Here is a 19,125-nt window from a genome sequence, read left to right on the forward strand (position 1 = left end):
TGGAATAAATTACATTTGTTTAAAGACACATTAGAAGATTAACAATGGGAGTTAAGGTATGAAAGCAACAGGGCCTAAATGTAGTGTTAATGGAATCCCTTTTCTTTGCTATCTCCTGCAGGAGCTCTTTGGAAGTACGGAAGGGGAAAAATCACTTTACAGTAATAACTGTTATTTATATAAGAGAACAGCGTTGGATGTATCAAAATGTGAGGTTTCAAGGTAATAACTTGACCCTCACAATCATTGTTATCCATTTAAAAGGCAATTTTGGTGGTGGTGAATAGATGGAGGAAATAGCCCCAATCCTGCAACTGATCGTAAACGAGGTTTATTTTATTATTATTGTTATTAGTCAGGTCCCAATCTGGTAAGATTGTGTTAAGAAAAAGGGAAAAGACTGCAAGAGATGGAGGAAGCTGATAATCATCCTTGCAGAATTTGTTGGGACCATTTGATGGGCTCATTAGTGACTTAGGGCCTCATCTCGGCTCCCTCCGGAGTGGATGTCAGCTGTCCCATTGCAGCATCATTGATTCACATCCCATAAAGAGCAGCAAGCAAGCAGATGGTGTGGCCTTGTAGCCTCAGAGAACTGCTCCTGTTCTCCACCTGTAATTCACGCTGGTGGAAGGTCACTACAATGTTGTATCAAGTACAGGGTGAATTAATAGTGCAAGCAAGAGGATAACGATGGCTGCACGCAGTGACTGTGTCGCTCCCGACGTTAGCTGCGTGCACGTAGTATAACCAAATCCCACGCGTTGCCACCCTGGGACTTGCCGGTGGCCTTTGGCAGGAGTAGCTGTGCTCCGTCTGCTCGCGTGGCTGTCCATGCGTGGTGACACGAGATGGGCCATGCACCGCAGGGGCTGTCGTGGTGGGCCAGCCCAAGCCACGAGGCTGCGTCTGTGTCCGGGTGCAGCTGAAGTGGACAGGCTGTGGCCGGGCTGAACGGGCAGAAAATCTGTTTTTCACAAAGCACCAGCCCACCTCTTTTGCAGCAACCAGGATGGGTTAATGAATGATTCATGAGGAGGGGTTAGGGGTAGCAAGGAAGGATGATAATATTCTCTATGTGGTGAAAATATAACAATAATTTGACCAGCTCTAATTTTTAATACCCACTGGGTTTGTGAGCAGATGTGATAGATGAGCTTGAGCAAACCGTAGCCTCCCAAGCTGGATTTTCACTTCAGAGCAACTAGGGCACTCTCCGAAATACCAGAGCTCTGTAAAACCTCGCAGACAGTGGGAGAAAGGAGCAGAAGGTTGAAAGAGAGAGGGGAAAGGGTCTGTCCTGTTTTCATAATATTCCGATTAGTGTTAGACATGAGGCTCAGTTCATCCTGGTTCGGAGCAGTGCCTGAATGGGAATTTTATCTTTAAACCTCAAGTCTCTGGGAGTGAAGTCTTTCGCAAGGGCCGGGGTTTCGCCCCTTTCCCCCTGCGTGCACGGTGTTAGCTGCAGCGGGGAGACAGGCTGTGATCCATGGGGTGGCAGGGGTGGCAGGGCGTGAGTGACGGGGGGGCAGGCATGGGTGTCCGGTGGCGAGAGAGCTGTTTTCTGACCCTGAGGTGGCCCTGGACATCCCTCACGTGGGAGGCGGCTGGGGAGGATGATAAAGCAGCCCTGTTCCGCCAGGCAGGTTCTGCTAGCTGGGATAATGAAAAAGAATTGGATCTGCGAGGGCAGCTGACACAGCTCACTGTTTTGAAGATGTTTTCAGTGTTTTGTTAAGATGCCTTTTACAGACTGAGAACTAGCGGGAGCGTGGTGCTGCCTGCAGCTAGCAGCCCTAACTCTTCATGTGACAGCAGCAACAGCAAAGCCCCAGCAGAGAAGCCTGGGCCACCCGCTGGAATGCAAGCTGGTCCAGCCTTCTCACGGTGGGGTGCAGCCTGGGCAATGTCCCCTGCCCTCCCCGGCTGCAGTGTACTTGGGCTTGCACGTGTCAAAATCTCTGGGGCTGGATTCAGCTCTTGCAGGTATCTTCATTAAAGTGGTTGAAAACAGGAGGATTTAATGATCTGAACCATGACTTTAATTAATCAGTGTAAATGTTGCTTATTTATAATATAAACCACAGCCTATGGATAACTCTTGTTTAATTAAGCTTATCGCTGTGAACCTGATCCAGCTCCTTGCCACATTCGTGTAACTAATGCGGTATCTTCTCTTAAGAAGCATCATAACAGACTACAGGGGATGTAATTCTCTCCACTCATCCTCCGCTTTACAAGTGTGGCTGGTTCTGGCATGTCTAATTCGTGACCCAGTGTCGGCACCGAGTCCTCTCCGATCCCACCAGCTGCTCCTGCATTAGCGTGCTGCTGCTGCTGTCACACCTGGTGCCTGGGAGTCTGCAATAGCTTTTGCTTTGGGTTTTTTTCCACCTTGTTCACTAAGAATTTTTGTGTCTGATTTAGTTTAGTCTATGCAGCTGAGCTTTCTCTTTATCCTTGCCTTTTGCTTTCTCTTCTTCACTTGTCCTTTCCTGTTTCTGTGTAGCATGTTTAAAACTTTTTTTCCATGTTGCACAGATGTAGGGGAATCTGTAATGAGCTCCCAAGCTGAAAGCAAAAGCTGTTTTTCTAAAAGTTGTTCTTTACCTACATTGAAGAGCGTAGCATTAGAAACCTCAGAGATTGATTGGGAAAAGTTTGAGTCACTTTTAAGGATTTGCGGTTACTTTCTGTTGTGCCAAGGATTCTCCAGGCAACGTTCGTTGCCTGACACAGGGATAGTCTCCAGTGGATGCTAAGACAAATTGCCTCGAGCGAGGATGTTTGTGTGCATCATTTCAGTCACTTAGGTCTCTAGATCCCTTTCCTCAAAAGTAATCTAACAACAAAGCAAAGTTGGGTGGGTTTTTTTTCCCCCCAAATGAGAGCATCCACGTGAGAGTTTAATGTACTGTAACTGGTGCACATTGCCTTCAGATCTTAACTCATTTCCACTTTTCCGAATATCTGCATGTTTCCTGACCTCTTTAAAATGGACGTAGCGGTGTTTCTTTGCTGCATGGAGGTATTGCGAGGATGAATATTTTAGAAACTCAGGTTGTGTTAGAGATGGTGGAGTTCGCAGGAGGTGCCAGAGGGCTTAGTGCTCAAGGCAGAAGATCGGCCTCTGGAGATCTCAGTGGTGGGGCTGAGCTGGTTCAGTTCAAAGTCTCAGAAGCGACCATTTCGCTTGGGCACTGAAGTTCCGTGTTCAGCTGCCATGTGGATTCAGTGCAAGGCAGGTGGCACAGGTGCTGATTTGGGATCAAACAGGAGCCATTGACAAAAGCAAAGGAAAAAAAAAAAAAGCAGTTCTTGTTGGGTAAGTCCATTGTCATTTTCTCAGCAAACAAATATGCAAACTGGGATTAGATGAATTAGGAGTTTCCTGCCACGACAGATGGAAAGGGAGGGAAAGCCATGCCAGAGTCCAGGGAAAAGAAAATTCCTAGTTTGTTTTCCCATCCAGCAGCCAGGGGAAGAAGTCATCAGGGGGAAAAAAAATGCAATGAGCAGAACACACTAAAGAGGAAAGGCAGGAAGACATTAAAGTAACCTATTAAATTGCTGAAGGCTGAGTGGCAAAAAATAAATAAATAGAGGCTGTGTAGATTGATGGATATTGGATCTGAAGGGCTTCCACATCTGGTGTGGCAGCTCTTTAGCATCTCATTTCAGTGTGACTCAGCAGGAAAAGTTGTTTGTTCTAACAGCAAAGCAGAGAGATGAAAACAGTCGTGAGGCACATCAGCAGAGGGTCTGGGTGTCATTGTTTTATAATTGGATCAAACCCTTTCATGTAGGTTAATACATCTGGATCTTCTGCGATAGGGGTGAGGTTTCCAATGTCACCTTTTCCCACCCTTGTTCATCTTCTACTCAGCTTCTCTTCCACTCTTAGGCCACACTCTCTTCCCTTGCACATCTGTGCGCCAACATCTGGGTGGTGTGGTGGTAGGGAGGCAGTGAGGTTTCCTATGGAGCAAGTGCATAGAGAAGAGCAGAGACTGAAGGGCAGCTTGTTGGAGATAAATTCTTACCTGATTTAGGTGCCTTGAATTGCTCTCTGTAGGTCCTGACGCCCTCCACATAGTTTGAATCTTCCAACCAGGCTGTGCTCAGCCTTGTAGCGTTGGCCTTGGTCTTCATTTACCTTCATACATGTTTCTTTTAATACACTGCTGCTTCTGGAGATTCCCGTCTCCCAAAAAGCTCTGTTAATAGTGCCCACTTAGCTTTTGTGGTGCACTTGGATGCCTGTTGATTGAAGCAAAGTGTTGCGTTTCGGTGGCGGTAAGTAAAAAGGCTAAGGTGCTAAGCACGGGTTTCTGAAGTCTCTTGGCATATTAACTCTGTTTATTTGCCATGTGGTCTTGCAAAACCTTGAGGAGTCACTTTATCATTTTGTGCCTCTATTCTTCATCCATCATAAGAGAATGAAAGTCATTCCACCGATCATTTGTTTGTCTCGTATCTTTAAGACAATTGTCACGTCTGGTATCTACATCCAGCACGGTAGGTCCTTGTCCTTGGATTCATCTTTTAGAGATTTGTAATAGTAGCAATAGCTAATGATTGTAACAAGAATAGAACTGGTGCAAAATCTCTGTGAGCTCTCTGTATTAGGGAAAGCAAACCCCTAGATCCCATTGCTACAGCCATTTTTTTCCCCTTCTCACCTTGACACCGGGGATATGTCCAAGGCTGTTTGCTGTCTCTGTGTATGCAATTAATCAGCTGGCTGGGGAAAGCCTGGCACTCACATACTCGGTCATTTGGTGTAAGCTGTGCGTCCTCTGCGGTGCACCTGGTGCTTGCCAGCCTGGGAGGAATCAGCAAGTGGTACCATCCTTGAAACAGGGAGGTGCTGAACGAAGAGCAAATGCACCATGAATTCTAACATCCCAGGAAAGGTTAGAGGAAAATGGTCACTAAAGGCACCACTATTTACATAAATGAAAATCCACCGGCTTTAGAGGGGCCGCAAATTCCTTTCATCCTGAAGCATGCTGGAGGTTCAAGGAATGGTTCCCTCTGCAAGAGGTAAAGTGTCAGTTTTGGAAACGTTGCTGTCTTTACGTCACTGTCGGTCAGAACAACCCAAAGCATTGCAGCCGGTTGTGTGTGTGTTGGAATACCCTTGGCTGCTCCTGAAGTACAGCCGCCTCTGGAGATGGAGCTCTGGGCTTTTGTGGTCATCTGTCTTTTGGGTACAGAACATGCCTCTGTGGATGTGTGACCAGGAAAGCACCTGTGTCGTCTGGGGCTCTGCGGTGGTTTCCCTCCCTCTCCCGTCTCCCCGTCCTGTCGCAGGCTCTCTCCCACACCGGAGCTGCTGCCTGCTCTCAGACGCGGAGTCCCACAGCTGCGTTGTGCATTGCCATCTCTCAAATCTATGATTATAACTGTAAATCCTGGCAGACTTTTCCCATTTGTTTCTGGGTTTGTTGTGTTTTGTTGGTTGTTTTTTTTTTTTTTAACTTCGAATTTTACACGTTGTTTCTTCCATCCTCATTCTTTTTGTTTGCCTGGAAGTGGCACTTGGGGTTTGTGTGGTTATTTTTCTTGTACTTATACTCTCCACTGACTTAATTAAGTTCTTGCTTATTTCCTGGTCTTGCCAAGTTTACTGGCCCCACCAGGGCTTCCCAGTGCTCTCCTCCCAAAAACCACAGCTGCTGCCATTCACCTGAGACCACAAAAACAGGCAGAAAAACTTCCTTTTGAAACTCAGCTTGACATTATTGAAACAAAAGACACACAGGAAAACTATATTCCCAACTTCCATTAGTGTTTTTAGGCTGGTTTCCCTACGAAAAGAAGATTTAGTCACCTAGACTGACCTTGTCTGGATGTGAGTAAGTATCTACCCAGCAGCTTGAATTCAGTGGCAAACTGGGTCCACTTTGACAGGTGGGCTTTTCAGAGGTGCAGAGAGTCTGTGCTAGCGTGCTGTTGTGAAGACCTCCTGCTGGGAGCACAGCTTCAGCGAAACAAAAGAGCATCCCGCTGTACCATGTACACATGTGCAGAAACAGGCTCTTGGTGGCTGGAATTGCCTTGTTTTCTTGCTGGAAGGTTTCCAACACCCCCAGGAGGCTCTTCCCTCCTGATGCCCATTTGCTTCCGTGCGCCTTTGATAGCAGCATCCCAGGTGTCCGTGGCTCTGGGGATGCCTCAAGTGAAAGGCGTCCCACCATGCCTTCCTCTGGTTCCATTTGTAGTGTTAGACCTTCACCTTCTTCCCTTTCTGCCCACATGAGATGGAGAGCCCTTTTTGTTCATTCCCACAGCTTGTCCTGCTAGTGGCCTCATGCATCCCTTTCTTTCAGAGCTGTGATCATTTATTCCCTGCCACAGCCCTGACCTTACACCTCAGGAAAGTTAAATCAGTCATTTCTCCTTCTCCCTGCTTTTCTGTCCTGGTTTTTGGGCTGTCTCTTGACAGGCTTTTCAGGGGATTAAGTGGGATTTATCTAGTTGCAAACACACGATTGGAATTCACCGATCAGGACTTCATCCATAGCTGCAGCGTGCCTCAAGTCTGAGGCTGTGGAAACCGGCAGGAGTTACTCTGTTGGCTTTGAAAGACCTCAGTTTGCCCTGCTTTTGTACGAGGGGATGGCTTCGATTTCATTAGGCAGCTCTGGACAGGGCATTTCCATTTCAGACCCCTTTCTGATCCCTTTGTGCTCTTTTGCTTCTGTCTTCGTGCTGAGGGTGTTTGCTGGCTGCCTCATAGTGCGATTTGTATTCGGAAAAGCAGGCGATTTTATTGGGAGGGCAGGACCTGGCCTCATTACTGTGTTTTCCTCCCCACACATGGAGCGAAGGAGCGAGAGGCGAGACGAGACCTGTCTTGCAGATGCCTGCTCTCAGAATGGCGGCCGCAGTGTCTGCTCCGTTCCCACCCCTTTTTGGATAGGAGCAGCCATCTCCATTTCACCTAGGTGTGTGGGGAGGAGGGAAGAGGAGCCTGGCAGTGCTTTTACCTGTCTGGACCAGAGGGACAGTGTTTGCTGAGGCTTTGCATCCCAGCGCTGTGACAGGTCCAGCATGATTGACAGGTCGTCACGTCCGCTGTGCGGGGAAGTGTGACAGCATCCTCTGTCTTGCTGGAAACTCCAGGTCTCAGAGAATGTTATTCTGATTTTATGTACGCAAAGCGATTATTAAAGAAGAGAAAAGAGAGGTGGTGTTTCAAGCAGTAGAAACTAAAGCACTCGGCTCTTTTCATCATGTCTCTCCTGAATTCACTCTCTGGATAGCGGAGTGAGAGGGAGGCTCCATTTAAATGCAGATTTCAAATGTTGGCCAAGAGCAATGAATAGGCCTCTGCTACACTGATCAGACAAACATTATCAAGTCTCTTTGTGAAGGAGATTTTATGTTTTTAGATTTTCTTTCTCCTTGATGAGATCCTCTTTCCTCTGAGAGTAATAGCATATTGATGACTTTTTATTTTATTTTTAAGCAGCACTTCAGAGATTATAATGGAAACGCAATCCCACCTGTTTCTCCACTGGAGCTATACTCGACAGCCCTGTAATGAGGAAGCCTGCAAATTGCTTACCCTTTACTGTGTTGACAGCCTGAAGCGTTGGTACCGTATTCAGGAGAGGGGAAATGTGCAAAATAAGGCAAGCCTGCAACCGATTTTGATCAACTGACCCTCAAACGAATGTGCCGCCTCGTGGCTGAGGAGCTGGTTGGGGGCCGGTGAAGCCAGGAGCCGCGGCAGGGGGGTCTCTGGCAATGAGGTAACGCAGGCGGCCAGGGAGCAGCAGGCAGGGGAGAGGTGGGGGTCCGGGGTGATTCCCCCAGGTCCCAGGGCATCTCCTGAGGCTGGTCTTCCCGAGCTGGACGCTGGTGTTTGAAGAGCGGTGTGTCTTCCTGGCGTGCCTTTGGTGTGGAGGGTTTCTGGGTTTGAGACCAAGGAGCGATCTGCTCCAGCAGTTGGTGTTGGATCTTCCAGGTGCCTGAACCTGGATGAACGGAGGTTACAGTTCTGAATTGGAGGATCCGTTGTTAACGGGAACGTAGAGGGTCTGAGGACTGTGTTTACAGTGCAAGTCAGAAGAGATTGTAGGTGTGATCTTAACCTGTCAGAGAAGATGCCCGAGAAATATTGCGGATGGCTTTATAGCTTCTTAACTTGGAGAGACAGGTTATGAACAGTGAAATACAATGTTTATTTAGCCAGTGATTTGCTAAATCCACATCTTCAAGAGGTGGCTTGAGATGGCGATTGCGTTTCTGAGTATGGCTTTACATCTCAATGATGCAAAAAGCATCTGAGAAAATGTAGCAATACTTAATAAAGTTAACAGGGAAAGGTCAGCCGAACACTGTTTGAGACAGCAGCGTATAAACCTTCCAGTAACATCTGCTCCCTGTTACTGTTATAAAAACGCTACTTCATTATATCTTGGTTGGATCATGAATTAAGTAGTGATAGGTAGTAAAACTTGCAGTCGTATTAGGCTGGTCAGAGTGTGTATGTTGTGATTCTGGCTGGTACCCTGGGGAGCTGCGCGGCCTGGGGGAGTGGGAGAGCGGAGGCTTTCTGGCTTTCTTAGCACTGGTTGAAACCCAGCTGAGGGTGGAAAGGATTAAATTTCAGTGCTGTCTGTAAACGGGCTGGTGCACTTAATAGGATGAGTTGCTGTGTCTCAGCCCAGCTCCAGGAAGACAGCTGTCTCCACCGCTGAAAGCACGCAAGCTGTCAGCACTGCCTGTCCCCGTGTTCGCTGTTTTGGCAAAAAGGAGTAGAACTGAATTGCTCAGGGTGAGAAGTGAATGTTCTTCCTCCTCCTGGAGAAGTTTCTCCAGGGTAAGAGAAGAAAAAGCAGAAGAGTTTGAACATCTGCCTGTCACACTGCTGTGGCTGTGCTCTGCTGGAGTGGAGCGCGAGTGCTGCAGCCAGGTGCCACCGTCCGTCCCTCTGTGTGGGGCAGCCGTGTGGGCACGTGCTGTGGGGCCAGGGCTGGTGGGGTTTAAGGAAGCCACGTCTCCAGGGAGCTCTTTGTGCAGCTCCTGTCTGGACGAGGCACTCGCAGACAGCCTGTGTGCTGCACCTGGGCAGTGCAGGGCTTGGTCCGGGTGTGTGCTCACACACACGCACATGTGCGTGCATCTGCACACACACGACCCACCAATTCCTGCCTCCCATCCCCTGGTTCCCTGCCGTGTCTGCCCACCGCCGAGGGCTGGAAGATTGCTGAGATGAGGACGACCTGTAGGAAAGTTACTGAAATCTGTTTTTCTCAGAGGATGCCGTCATACGTCATCTTGCATTTCTTTGGCTACCAGTAATACCTTTTGTCTGGTTCTTGCTGTTAAATCATTAACTTTGAGTGTTGCGTTTGAAATGTGTGCTTGATGGAAATTTACAGTTAAGTCACTTGTTGCTTGAATTAGCAACTCTAACCCAGCTATTTTCAATGCCTACGCAAAGCAATAAACTCTTCTGGGTTGTAGCTTCTTGGGTTTGTGGGTTTTGTGATAAGTGTGAGGAAAACCTGGGCATATTGAATAAAAAAAGAATTATGACTATATAGAGGATGCTTATGTATCAGGATTGAAACATCCCATGGGAGATGTTTCCAGCCAATTCTTCCTAAGAAAAGCTCAGCCTCTGGCAGTGCTTTGCAGACTTCGCTTGAAGTTGTTTGATTCTCAGTCCCTGTGAAATCCTAAGCAGCCCTGAATTGGTCATCGCAGACCCAGGTGGTCCTGACTCCCTCTGAAATAGTTTTCTCATAATTCACAGAGAAGGCAGTCTGGATTGGAGACATTTATTATGATGAGGAAGATAGAAGTGATTTTTGAGGCCGGCAAAGTTCAAAGACTGCGGTAAGTTTTCAGGATTAAAGATTTACTTGATGCATCTTCCCATATTTAATAGACAGGAATAGATGAAAGGGAATTTCTATAAAGGTTTTCGTTCATACTTAATGATGCTGCTATTAGGTGAGTTTTGACACTGTGTCCCAAGACATGGAGTTTTAAACCCAAGCTTTTTTAAACACTGAATGACCTTTTTCATCCGCTAGCTTTAATAAATAAAGATCAGTTCAGCCTCATTACCTAGTCTGTTCAGGGGGCTGGTTTAATATTTGGTAGAACTAACTGCTCTCCCAAAATGCAACTGAAAAAACGTTGCTGGTTTTCTGTCACGAGCCCCGTGGGGAGATTGGGAGCGGTAATGTAGTTTGATTAGTGGCTGGGCTCTCGGAGTGCCACCGCCGTGGCCCTCCTGGGACTCGGGCTCTGCGGCTGTGTTCCCTTCTTTTGCAAAACCTCCGCTTGCCACGCGCGCTTTCCCCTTCCTCCTGTCTTTGCTCCCAAGGTGGGCTGCAAAGTTCAAATTCGGGCAGAGCTGAGTAAGGAAGAGGGTTTGTTGTTTGCTGGGGTGGGGTGTTTTTTGGTTTGGTTCGATTTGATCTTTTTCTCTCAGCTGTAGGGAAGTTTTCAAGATTTCCAAAAATAAGAACAGAAAATCCCATCCTGAATATAGACAAAAAATCTTTGTGCAAATATTTTTGCCTAGGTGGCCTGAGGAAATTATTTGAAATACTTCGGTTTCGACTCTCCTGCTTTTAAAATGTGTTTAGCTATAAATTAGTGGAAGTGAATTTTGTTTGAAAACTGACAGTTGAAGAATATACTTGAAAACATTGTCCAATTTAGTGATTTTGGAGCTCTAAATTAGAAAATAATGAATCTAAGAATGCTGACATACACTCCTCCACTACTGATCTTTAATTTTGCCCTGTCAGCACCTGGAACATAAGTAGCATTTTGTGATGTTCATCAGATTCAGTACATTGCTTTACTGTTTCCTGGAAACAGGACCGTAGTGAAAAGTTTGCACACATCCGACAGTTTTGTGTATGTGGACTTTCTTCTCTGCTGCTGCTGCTGAGAAGTGGGGAGCTGAGCAAGCCGCTTGTTGGGGCACTTTAGCCTTCCAGCTTCTTTGTAATTAAGAGCAGTCACCAGCCGTATCGATGTCTTAAAAAACGTGAGATCCATTCTCCTGGCCTTAGAGGAAAGCACAACCTTTTTTGTTGCATAATGAGATTAAGATTAACTGCCCTAGCTTTGCAGATAATGATGGCGCTTGCGTGTTAGCGGAGCAGAGGAGATGGTGTCGCCTGAAGGACTGGGAATGTTCGCCAAGACATCTGTGCATATCATGCAAGAAGAATTGCTGTGTGTTTCTTTATCAGTACTTTGTTCAGTTTAGCTCCCACAAAACTGGGAAAAAGTAGGAAGAGAGGGAGCATTGTATCGATGGGTATCATTGGGATACAAAATAAATTAGGCTGAGGCGGGCCACCTTTGCTTCACCAGGGGATTTGGTACCTAGTTACCTTCCACAGCTAGGGCTGGGGCAGGGATGCTCCACGGTTCTGTCCTGAGAGGAGCGATTTCACTGGGACGAGTGTAGCAAGGCTGAGAAGAGAGCCCTGATCCGCGATGTGTGAGAGCTGTTGAAATCAAGCTATGCTTTGAGTTTTGCGGCTGATAAAGCAAGACCTAGGGGCAGGAAAGCCAAAGGAGAAGGAGCCTGAGCCCAGGACAGGTTTCTTCGCTGGGCTGGGCTGCGTCGGAGGCTCTGTATGTTGGTGGCTATGGAGGGTGATTGGTGCCCACGCACTGGGGAAGCAATGAGGACCTTCGAGGCACAAACTAACCCTCTGCGGAAGGTGTTCTCAGTCCCACCGACAGCACGGCACCACCGTGCTTCTCTAGCAGTGGTCCCAGTTAGCTGTGTCTTCAAAATATATGTATCCTTTGGCTCTGCTTCCAGCCCTGGCTCTTGGGGAGGAGGTTACCTCCTGTTCATACCTGATGTGCTTTACTTCAGCTGCCGGCTGATTTATGTGTTTCACACTGCTTTCCCTATCTAAAATAACCCACCGAAACAACAAAACCCAACCTGCCACAGCACAACGACACGTTTCAAAGCTTCAACAAGGCACCTAGCTGCTGTAGTTAGTTCCTTATTTCTCTGACAGGCAAACAAGCAGAGCCCCACTAATCCCTGGTTTGCAGACCTATGCGGTGCAGGGCCTGATTCGGTGCTGAGCTGTGACTCCATCTACACCCAAGTAGTTCTGAATGGCATCGCTCCCTTCGGAGAGGTTTTTGGAAAGGGAAGATAAGCGTTGGTGCCTTTCTGATACATGCAATGAAACCCAATGCTGCTCTTCCCCAGGTACGACTGAATAGCTGCATTCTGGGAGGAGACCTCCTATTAGCAAGGATAAACCCACTGGGATGCAAAAGTTGTGCCAGCTCATAATGAAACGCTGTGATTAATGCTCGACTCAAATTTCTTTTTGCCTTCCGTCAAGAAAATAAAAATAATACCCCACACTATCTCCCTCTGCCTAACACAGATTTGAGTGGGCAGGCCCAGGAGCTGGGTTCAAGAGTCAAGTGCTTTCTGTTTGAAAAATATTTGTCCCTTCCCACCCACGGCTGCCCACATGCTTCCTGAAATATTCCAGCTATCACCACCGTACCAACGCTTTCTCAAATGAACGAATGGAGGCTATCTGGGGACGTTCTTCCTCTGTCAGGATGTGCGGCAGTGCCCGGATCCAGGCTGCTGGGGGCTGCACAGCTGGATGTGCCCTCCAGGAGCGCCCGGGGCGAGCAGGCGGGTGCCCGTGCCTCAGGGGGTGCTGGGCACCGCCAGGACCCCGGCAGCATGGGTGGCCGTGTTGTGCTGCAGCGCGCCGGCAGGTAACGCAGCCGCTGCTGCAGAGATTTTGCCACCCACGTGTCTGGCAAGACCTGGGAGGTGGGCGAAGCGGCGGGAAAGGCCACACGTGGGAGGGAGGATGCGCTGACAATAGTGGCAGCAGGAGCAGAAGTGCCAACGCGGCGGCTGCTCGCGTGGCAGTGGAGATCCCGCAGGGGTGCTGAGAACGGGGGGGACGGGGAGGTGCGCGGAGCCGAGCCGGGTCCCTGCCAAGCCTAACCACTGCCAACACGTTTGCTCCTGCAGCTGCCATCCTGGATGACCCCATGGAGTGCAGTAGAGGGGAGAGGCTCTCCATCACCCTGGCCAAGAACCGTATCAACCGCGCGCCCGAGCGGGTGGGGAAAGCCAAAGTGGAGGTGGACATTTTTGAGCTGCTGCGAGACAGCGAGTATGAGACGGCAGAAACCAGTAAGTATCCCTCAATGTTAGCTGGTCCTTTCCCAGTTCTTCTCTCTGCCAGCTCGCAGGAGGTGTCTGACACACTGCACTTGCTGCACAGGATAATTTTGTGACAGTCAAGAGGGGTACACAGGGTAAAAGACACCTGTCTGCTCTTTTACCAGCACTTGAAAGAGCAGCACGTGCTTGCATGAAATGCTAGCCTGCAGCAGGTGTCCTCAAAGCCCCAGGCCTGCCCTGGCTGCCCGAGGCGGGGGTTTGGTGCGGTCTGGATGGGGCGCAGCATCCCCTCGGGAGGGGCACGGGACCTCCAGCAGCGTGCGCGCTGTGTTCAGCACCAGCCACGCGTTTGGCAGGTGCATCCACTGTAGGGGCACAGCGGCAGGTAAAGGGAGGTTGGTCTTGGAGGGTGGGTGCTGAGACTGCTTTTCATTTGAGGGTTTGGCGTGGTGTTGTGAGGTGAGCTTTGGTGTGGACAAAAAGGGTCTGGGTCCCCAGTATGTTTTGTCACCATTCGGCTCAGGGGTTTGGGAGAAATTACTTTCTTCAGGCTGTGTGTCATTAAACAGAGGTAATGATAGCAGAGGTGATGCTCCTTTGTAAAGTACTTAATGCCATGCAAATAAAGAGATTTGGGGCAAGTTCAGTGCAATTAAGTTATTTTTAAAACCTCACAGAACGCTGTGTCAGTAAACATGATAGCTCTTCCGGTGCTTTAGGTTGGCAGTGGATTTGTTTACACAAAGTTAAGTTGTCAACTGATGTTTAAAACAGTGTGGATTAAAAGGAGTTAATTTTGTAAGGGTAGTATACTTCCCTTGTTGCTTTAAAGTTCCTTAATGCACACAGGTCTCTACTATAGTTGTTCCTCTAGATGCCCAACATGTCAACTCCATGCTGATGAATAAAAAAGAAATTGATGTTCAGTGTCCCTCAGACCAATCGGGAGCCCAAGCAAAGGAAGCCAAAAAGTTCTATAATCGTTTTTTCCTGTAAGAGGGAAAATCCTTTCGATTTAGAATCATTTTTAAGATGACCTTTACGGTTCAAGGGAGGGCTATAATTTTTTTTATTGCAAATTGGCTCGAAAAAGCTGGAGAAATCATTTTAAGTAATAAGGATTTTAGGCTTTTTTCCCAACGGATCTCTGCCCCAAGCCTGTGTAATCTGCAGGGTATTCCCAGAAGGTGTAGTGGTAAGTTGTGGTCTAGAATGGGCTGTTTTTTCACAGCGCTTTGGTGTTTGCTCTGCTCAGCACTGAGCATCCCTGTGCCTGGGATGCCCCATGCAGCCGCGTACCTGGTGCTGCTCAGGAGCAGGTCTCTGGTTAACTGGTAGAAAGGGCTTAATACGGCTGCGAGATCAGCAGATCGCTCCTTCATTTCCTGAATTAGCATTTGCATTATTTATAGAAGCGTGCAGTTAATAAAGCGTGTTTCAGCAAGTACCTGTATGTCTATTTATAGAGCCTGATACCCATGAGGCAGTCTAGATTAAGATCATCACATGCAGCGTCACAGGGACTGTTTAAAACAGCAGTTCTGCACATTTTTGGATCCCTCATCTCTTTTAACTTTTTCTTGGTCTTTCCCATCTGTTCAGGGTTGTGCGCACCCTCCCATACCCTCGTTTGTCACAGTGACAGGCCAGACCCAACCTCGCGGGCTAGGCTGTGCAGAAGGGCTGGGGACTGCCTGGGTTTCTGAGTGCATTCCCAGGTTTTGCCCCTGAAAGTATCCCAAATCTCCCCGCCAGGAGTAGGGAATGAGAGCAATGCTTGCCTGCGTGAGCTGAGCCTTCTGCATCTTTGAAAGAACCAGCAGCATTTTTAGTTCTCTTCTTTTTGCTTTCTCATAAATCCCCTGCACGGAGCAGTGTTTCTGGTGTTTAACTTTGCTCAGGAAACAGGCTCGATTGCGAGTGACCCCAGAGCTGCGGTAAAGACGGCGATTTCTGTCTTACTTGCGTCCCTCTAACACTGCTCAGAAATTTTTCTGTTGCAATGTTTTTCAAGCAGAAGAATGCTAATTTGCTGAGAATGAAGTATTATGCAAGAAATTGTTGATTTCAGCAAATGTGGTGTTTGGGGAGAACGTGGAAATGGGATAAATGAGGAAGAGGCAATCTTCCATTTCAGATTTTTACCTTGGGGTGATTTTTTTTTGTTTTCTTTACTTGGACTTATAGAAGGTAAAAAGTAGAAATTGGAGCAAACTGATTTGATTTTGGTGAAGTGAATATTCACATAATTTTGCAATATGTTATTTGCCTTTTCTTCAGAGGGAAAGATGTCTTGAAGCATTTCTTACGAAAGGAAAAATCTGGATTCCGCATAGCTCCTTTATGAATGTCACTGAAGTTATTCTTGATTTATACTGGTAGCAGAGGAGAATCAGATCCTTTAACTTAAATTTCAAGGCTTTCATGGCTTTCAAATGTCTGACTTCTCAGCTTTAATGCGACACTGCTATTTGTTATCGCATGTAATATTAATAAAAGCAGTTTAGATGTTTTAACCTGTGACTGCAAGGCTGTTATACATCTGTTTAATACTGTTCTCAAATTTCACGCCCTTTGAATCACCCATAAATATCACAGCTAGCATGCTTAGCCGGCTGATCTAGGAATGCTGTGATTACACACCCCATAAGTGATATTCTGTGTACAATTAGTGCTTCAAGAGAGGAAAGAATTTTTGAGAGTTAGTTTCTGGTTTAGTGTTGAGCTATTTTTCTTTCTTATTTCCTCTTGACTGGCTAAGGCACCTTACTGTTAGGGGCCCACAAAATCACACTTGCTGTAGTAGGTAAAATATGAGTCAGTCTTAATCACATTCATGCATGGTTTGCTATTTCAGCTTTATATATGGATGAAGACAAATACTGACTGCTCTTGTATGCAACATCTGTCAAGTCCTGTATTTTGAAGTGAGTTTGCAGTGAAAGGTTATGGATAGAGCTTTTTTTGCCATTATAAGTAAAGCCTGTTCTTCCTTTGCGTTTGATGTTTCAGCTCCTTTTATGGAGATCCAAAATGACTTGTTTAATCATGTCTTTATCTGAAACACCTTATTCCTTTTGATGTCCAGGGAGGGACGGATTTTCTACCTGTCACCCTGTCCCCTGTCATCTCATCAGCTTTTTAAGCATCATTTTATTGTTAATCCAAACATCTCAGGGCAGGTCAGTAGTCAGAGTGAGTGAGCGACTGGAGGATTTTAATTTTTATTTATTCACGCCAATATTTCAAAGTGCCCGGTACATCCTTTCAGTGACATGGGTTCAAATGTTCTATTAACTGTCCCACCGTTTTTGTGATCCGGTTGGGTTTCACATTTAAGCCTGCTGTGGTTCCTGTTAGAAGCATAAAGGGTGCTGCAGGGAGCCGTCCTGGAGCCACGGTGCGGGACGTGTGCTCTGTAACACTGTCTGTTTATGCAGCTGGTGTTTTTGTATGGGAATTCCATCCTGACCAGTCCTTGTCGTTCAGGATCCTCTGATAAGTTTTACAATCATGGAAACGTTGAGGTAATTGCATACCTTCCCTGCTCATTTATTTTCAATTAGAGGCAGGAATCTTTTTTGTGTGCTGTTTGAAACCTTGTACCAGGTATCTGTATGCACTGGAAGAGATGCTGTGTTCTCCACGGTGAGTTGGTGCTCTCACCTGAGTGCTTTCAGCCGTGCTTTGGTCAGGGAGGGTTCGTGGAAGTGCACCCTGCGATCCTAGGAGGTGAAAGGCACTATCTGACCGTGACTAAGTGGATGTACGTACATGTATAATGTGAGAGCTACTTATTTCTTGTGCTTGTTCATGTTCAAAAATAAGCACGTACTTCCATCTTCCTTTAAAACATACCTTGCTGTTTCCTGAGTATCCAGACCTATACTTCGTTCCCAAATATACTTGTGGAAAACTACTGAACGCAGCCCTTTCCCGCTTAGGTGGCAGGACAGACCTGCCGGTACGGAAGGAGGGTCGCCGTTGTGCATTGCACATCAAACGCGCACCTGAGCTGGTGTGAGGGCCACCTCCTAGCCTGTGCTGGGAGGGGGGCAGGAGCCTGACCCCACTCCTGCCTCTGGGCAAAGCCCTGAGCTGTGCAGGTGGAGGCACCGTAACTGGGACCGCGGCAGGGGCAGGGAGGTCCACCCACGAGTAGAAAGGCAGCAATCATCAGTTTGCACCTCCAAGGAGCTGCCCCCAGGTGACGGCTGGAGGGATCCTGTCCTGCCTAAACCGGTGCAGGTCCCAGCAGAGGAGGGGGTACCATGGGATGTTTTCTTTTCAAAGATGTACCTATTTTAAGAGTGGTGTTAAGAAATCTGTTTGCTAAGCCTGTTTCTTGTGTGTCTGTCCCGCTGTCCTCAGGGATGTTAACTTAGAACAGCTGAGTGCAGGCAGTTGGTAAAAATAGCTGGAATAGGAGATTTGGGATGTCTCAGGTCTTCCGATCAGGGGTGATCAGTAGTAGCCACATCCCATCTTGTGATAAAGAGGTTTTTAACATGATGTCACTTTAATGGCCGGTATTTCTTGAGGTAGTGAATTCTAAAAACCATAAAAATTGGACACGATCTTGGGCAGAGGTATCTGGGTCTGCAGCAATCAAGTAAGTGTCCTGCATACTATGTAGCTTACCTGGCGCCCCTGTGTTGATGTACGAAGTGACTCGAGTGGCCGGCGCTATGCCAGTATCCGTGGTCATAGTCCATGCAGTTATCAGGGGTGAATTTTGGTACAGGGCTGATATTTCTACATCCCTGCAAGTGCTTGAATGCACAGTGCCCATGGTAGTAGCAAGGTTGAGCCTTTTCCCCCGTGGAGATTAACAGCATCAGGTAATGCTCTGAAATAGCAAATGTGGTTGAATTACAAGAGAAACCTTCCAAACATGGTCGAAACCTTTGCCTCGGGCATCTCCACTTTGTTTCCATTCATTTTCCTTAATTGTACTGGTTGTTTCACCCTTGGAGTGATAAGCCACATCTTTTTCTTCTGACAGTTGTTGCAACTCTGTTGCTATGACTACTTAACCCACTTTCTGTTCTCTATACCAGAGATGAGAAGAAAAGTGCTCACCAAACTTTCCCCTGCCTGCACAACAAAATTTCCCCTAGGACTCTTTCCCTAATGACCTGTGGATAAAAAGGACTTGGAGTTGCTCCTTCCTCCTAGATGCTGAATTGCAGAGCACCCGAAGGGTCTGCTTGCAGCCCAGAGGGACTGATGAGTGCCACTGAGATAGCGTGCGGGGTTTTCAAATTGCTGGTGCTCTTATTTAAAAGGATCTTCTGAAGAGGTGTAAGTGCCTGTAAATTTCTAAGCACAGAGGAAAAGCAAGTACTGGATTCCTTTGAAGATGCCATAGAAAAATATCAGTCGTTCTGTAGCAGGTAGAGATAGCAGAGGTGAGAGAGCATGGAAGGAAGGAAAACTCCAAGAGATGTTTGCCTGTTCATCGGCATTTTCTGTAAGAAGTCAGAGCAACCGGTATGTATAGAGACCTAGTAGTATATGGAGTGTTTCCTTTGAGCAGCACTTGGAGAGAAGTAAAACCGGTTCCCCAAACTGATAAACTCAGCTTTTGGCTTCATATAACAGTCATGAGGCTGTGGTGACTTGTGAAGTCCATGGCCAGAGATGCCCACCTTGATGAGCTGAAGTTATGAAGGCCATGCTGAGCCCCATAGCTTGCTGTTCTAAAAAAACCCCAAAGCACAGTATGGACTCTCGTGTCACATCCAGTCTTGATTTAAAGACTTGAAGTTGATAGAAAACTTGCTCTGATCTGTAATACGACAGTTTTGATCATTAATTCCCTTTGCTACAAAAAAATGTGTTCTGGTTTTAATTTTTCTAGCTCCTTTTTCCAGCTGCTGAATCTAGGTAAGTTTTTACAACCATCGCAAAAGCTTGCCTGACATGTAAGCCCAGGG

General features: G+C 47.2%; 1 protein-coding gene across 3 annotated transcripts in view; it reads left to right on the top strand.

Annotated features, from left to right (window-relative positions):
* Positions 1 to 19,125, top strand: part of GRIK4 (glutamate ionotropic receptor kainate type subunit 4) — a 217,996-nt gene that overhangs the window by 116,608 nt on the left and 82,263 nt on the right. For all 3 annotated transcript variants that reach the window (XM_080366403.1, XM_080366404.1, XM_080366402.1), the window contains exon 3: positions 13,031 to 13,195. In XM_080366403.1, coding sequence (XP_080222529.1) covers positions 13,031 to 13,195 — 165 coding nt within the window. The remainder of the gene's footprint in view (positions 1 to 13,030; positions 13,196 to 19,125) is intronic.

The sequence above is a fragment of the Falco punctatus genome (genome assembly GCF_963210335.1).
Source record: "Falco punctatus genome assembly, chromosome: 16".
Taxonomy (NCBI): Eukaryota; Metazoa; Chordata; class Aves; order Falconiformes; family Falconidae; genus Falco; species Falco punctatus.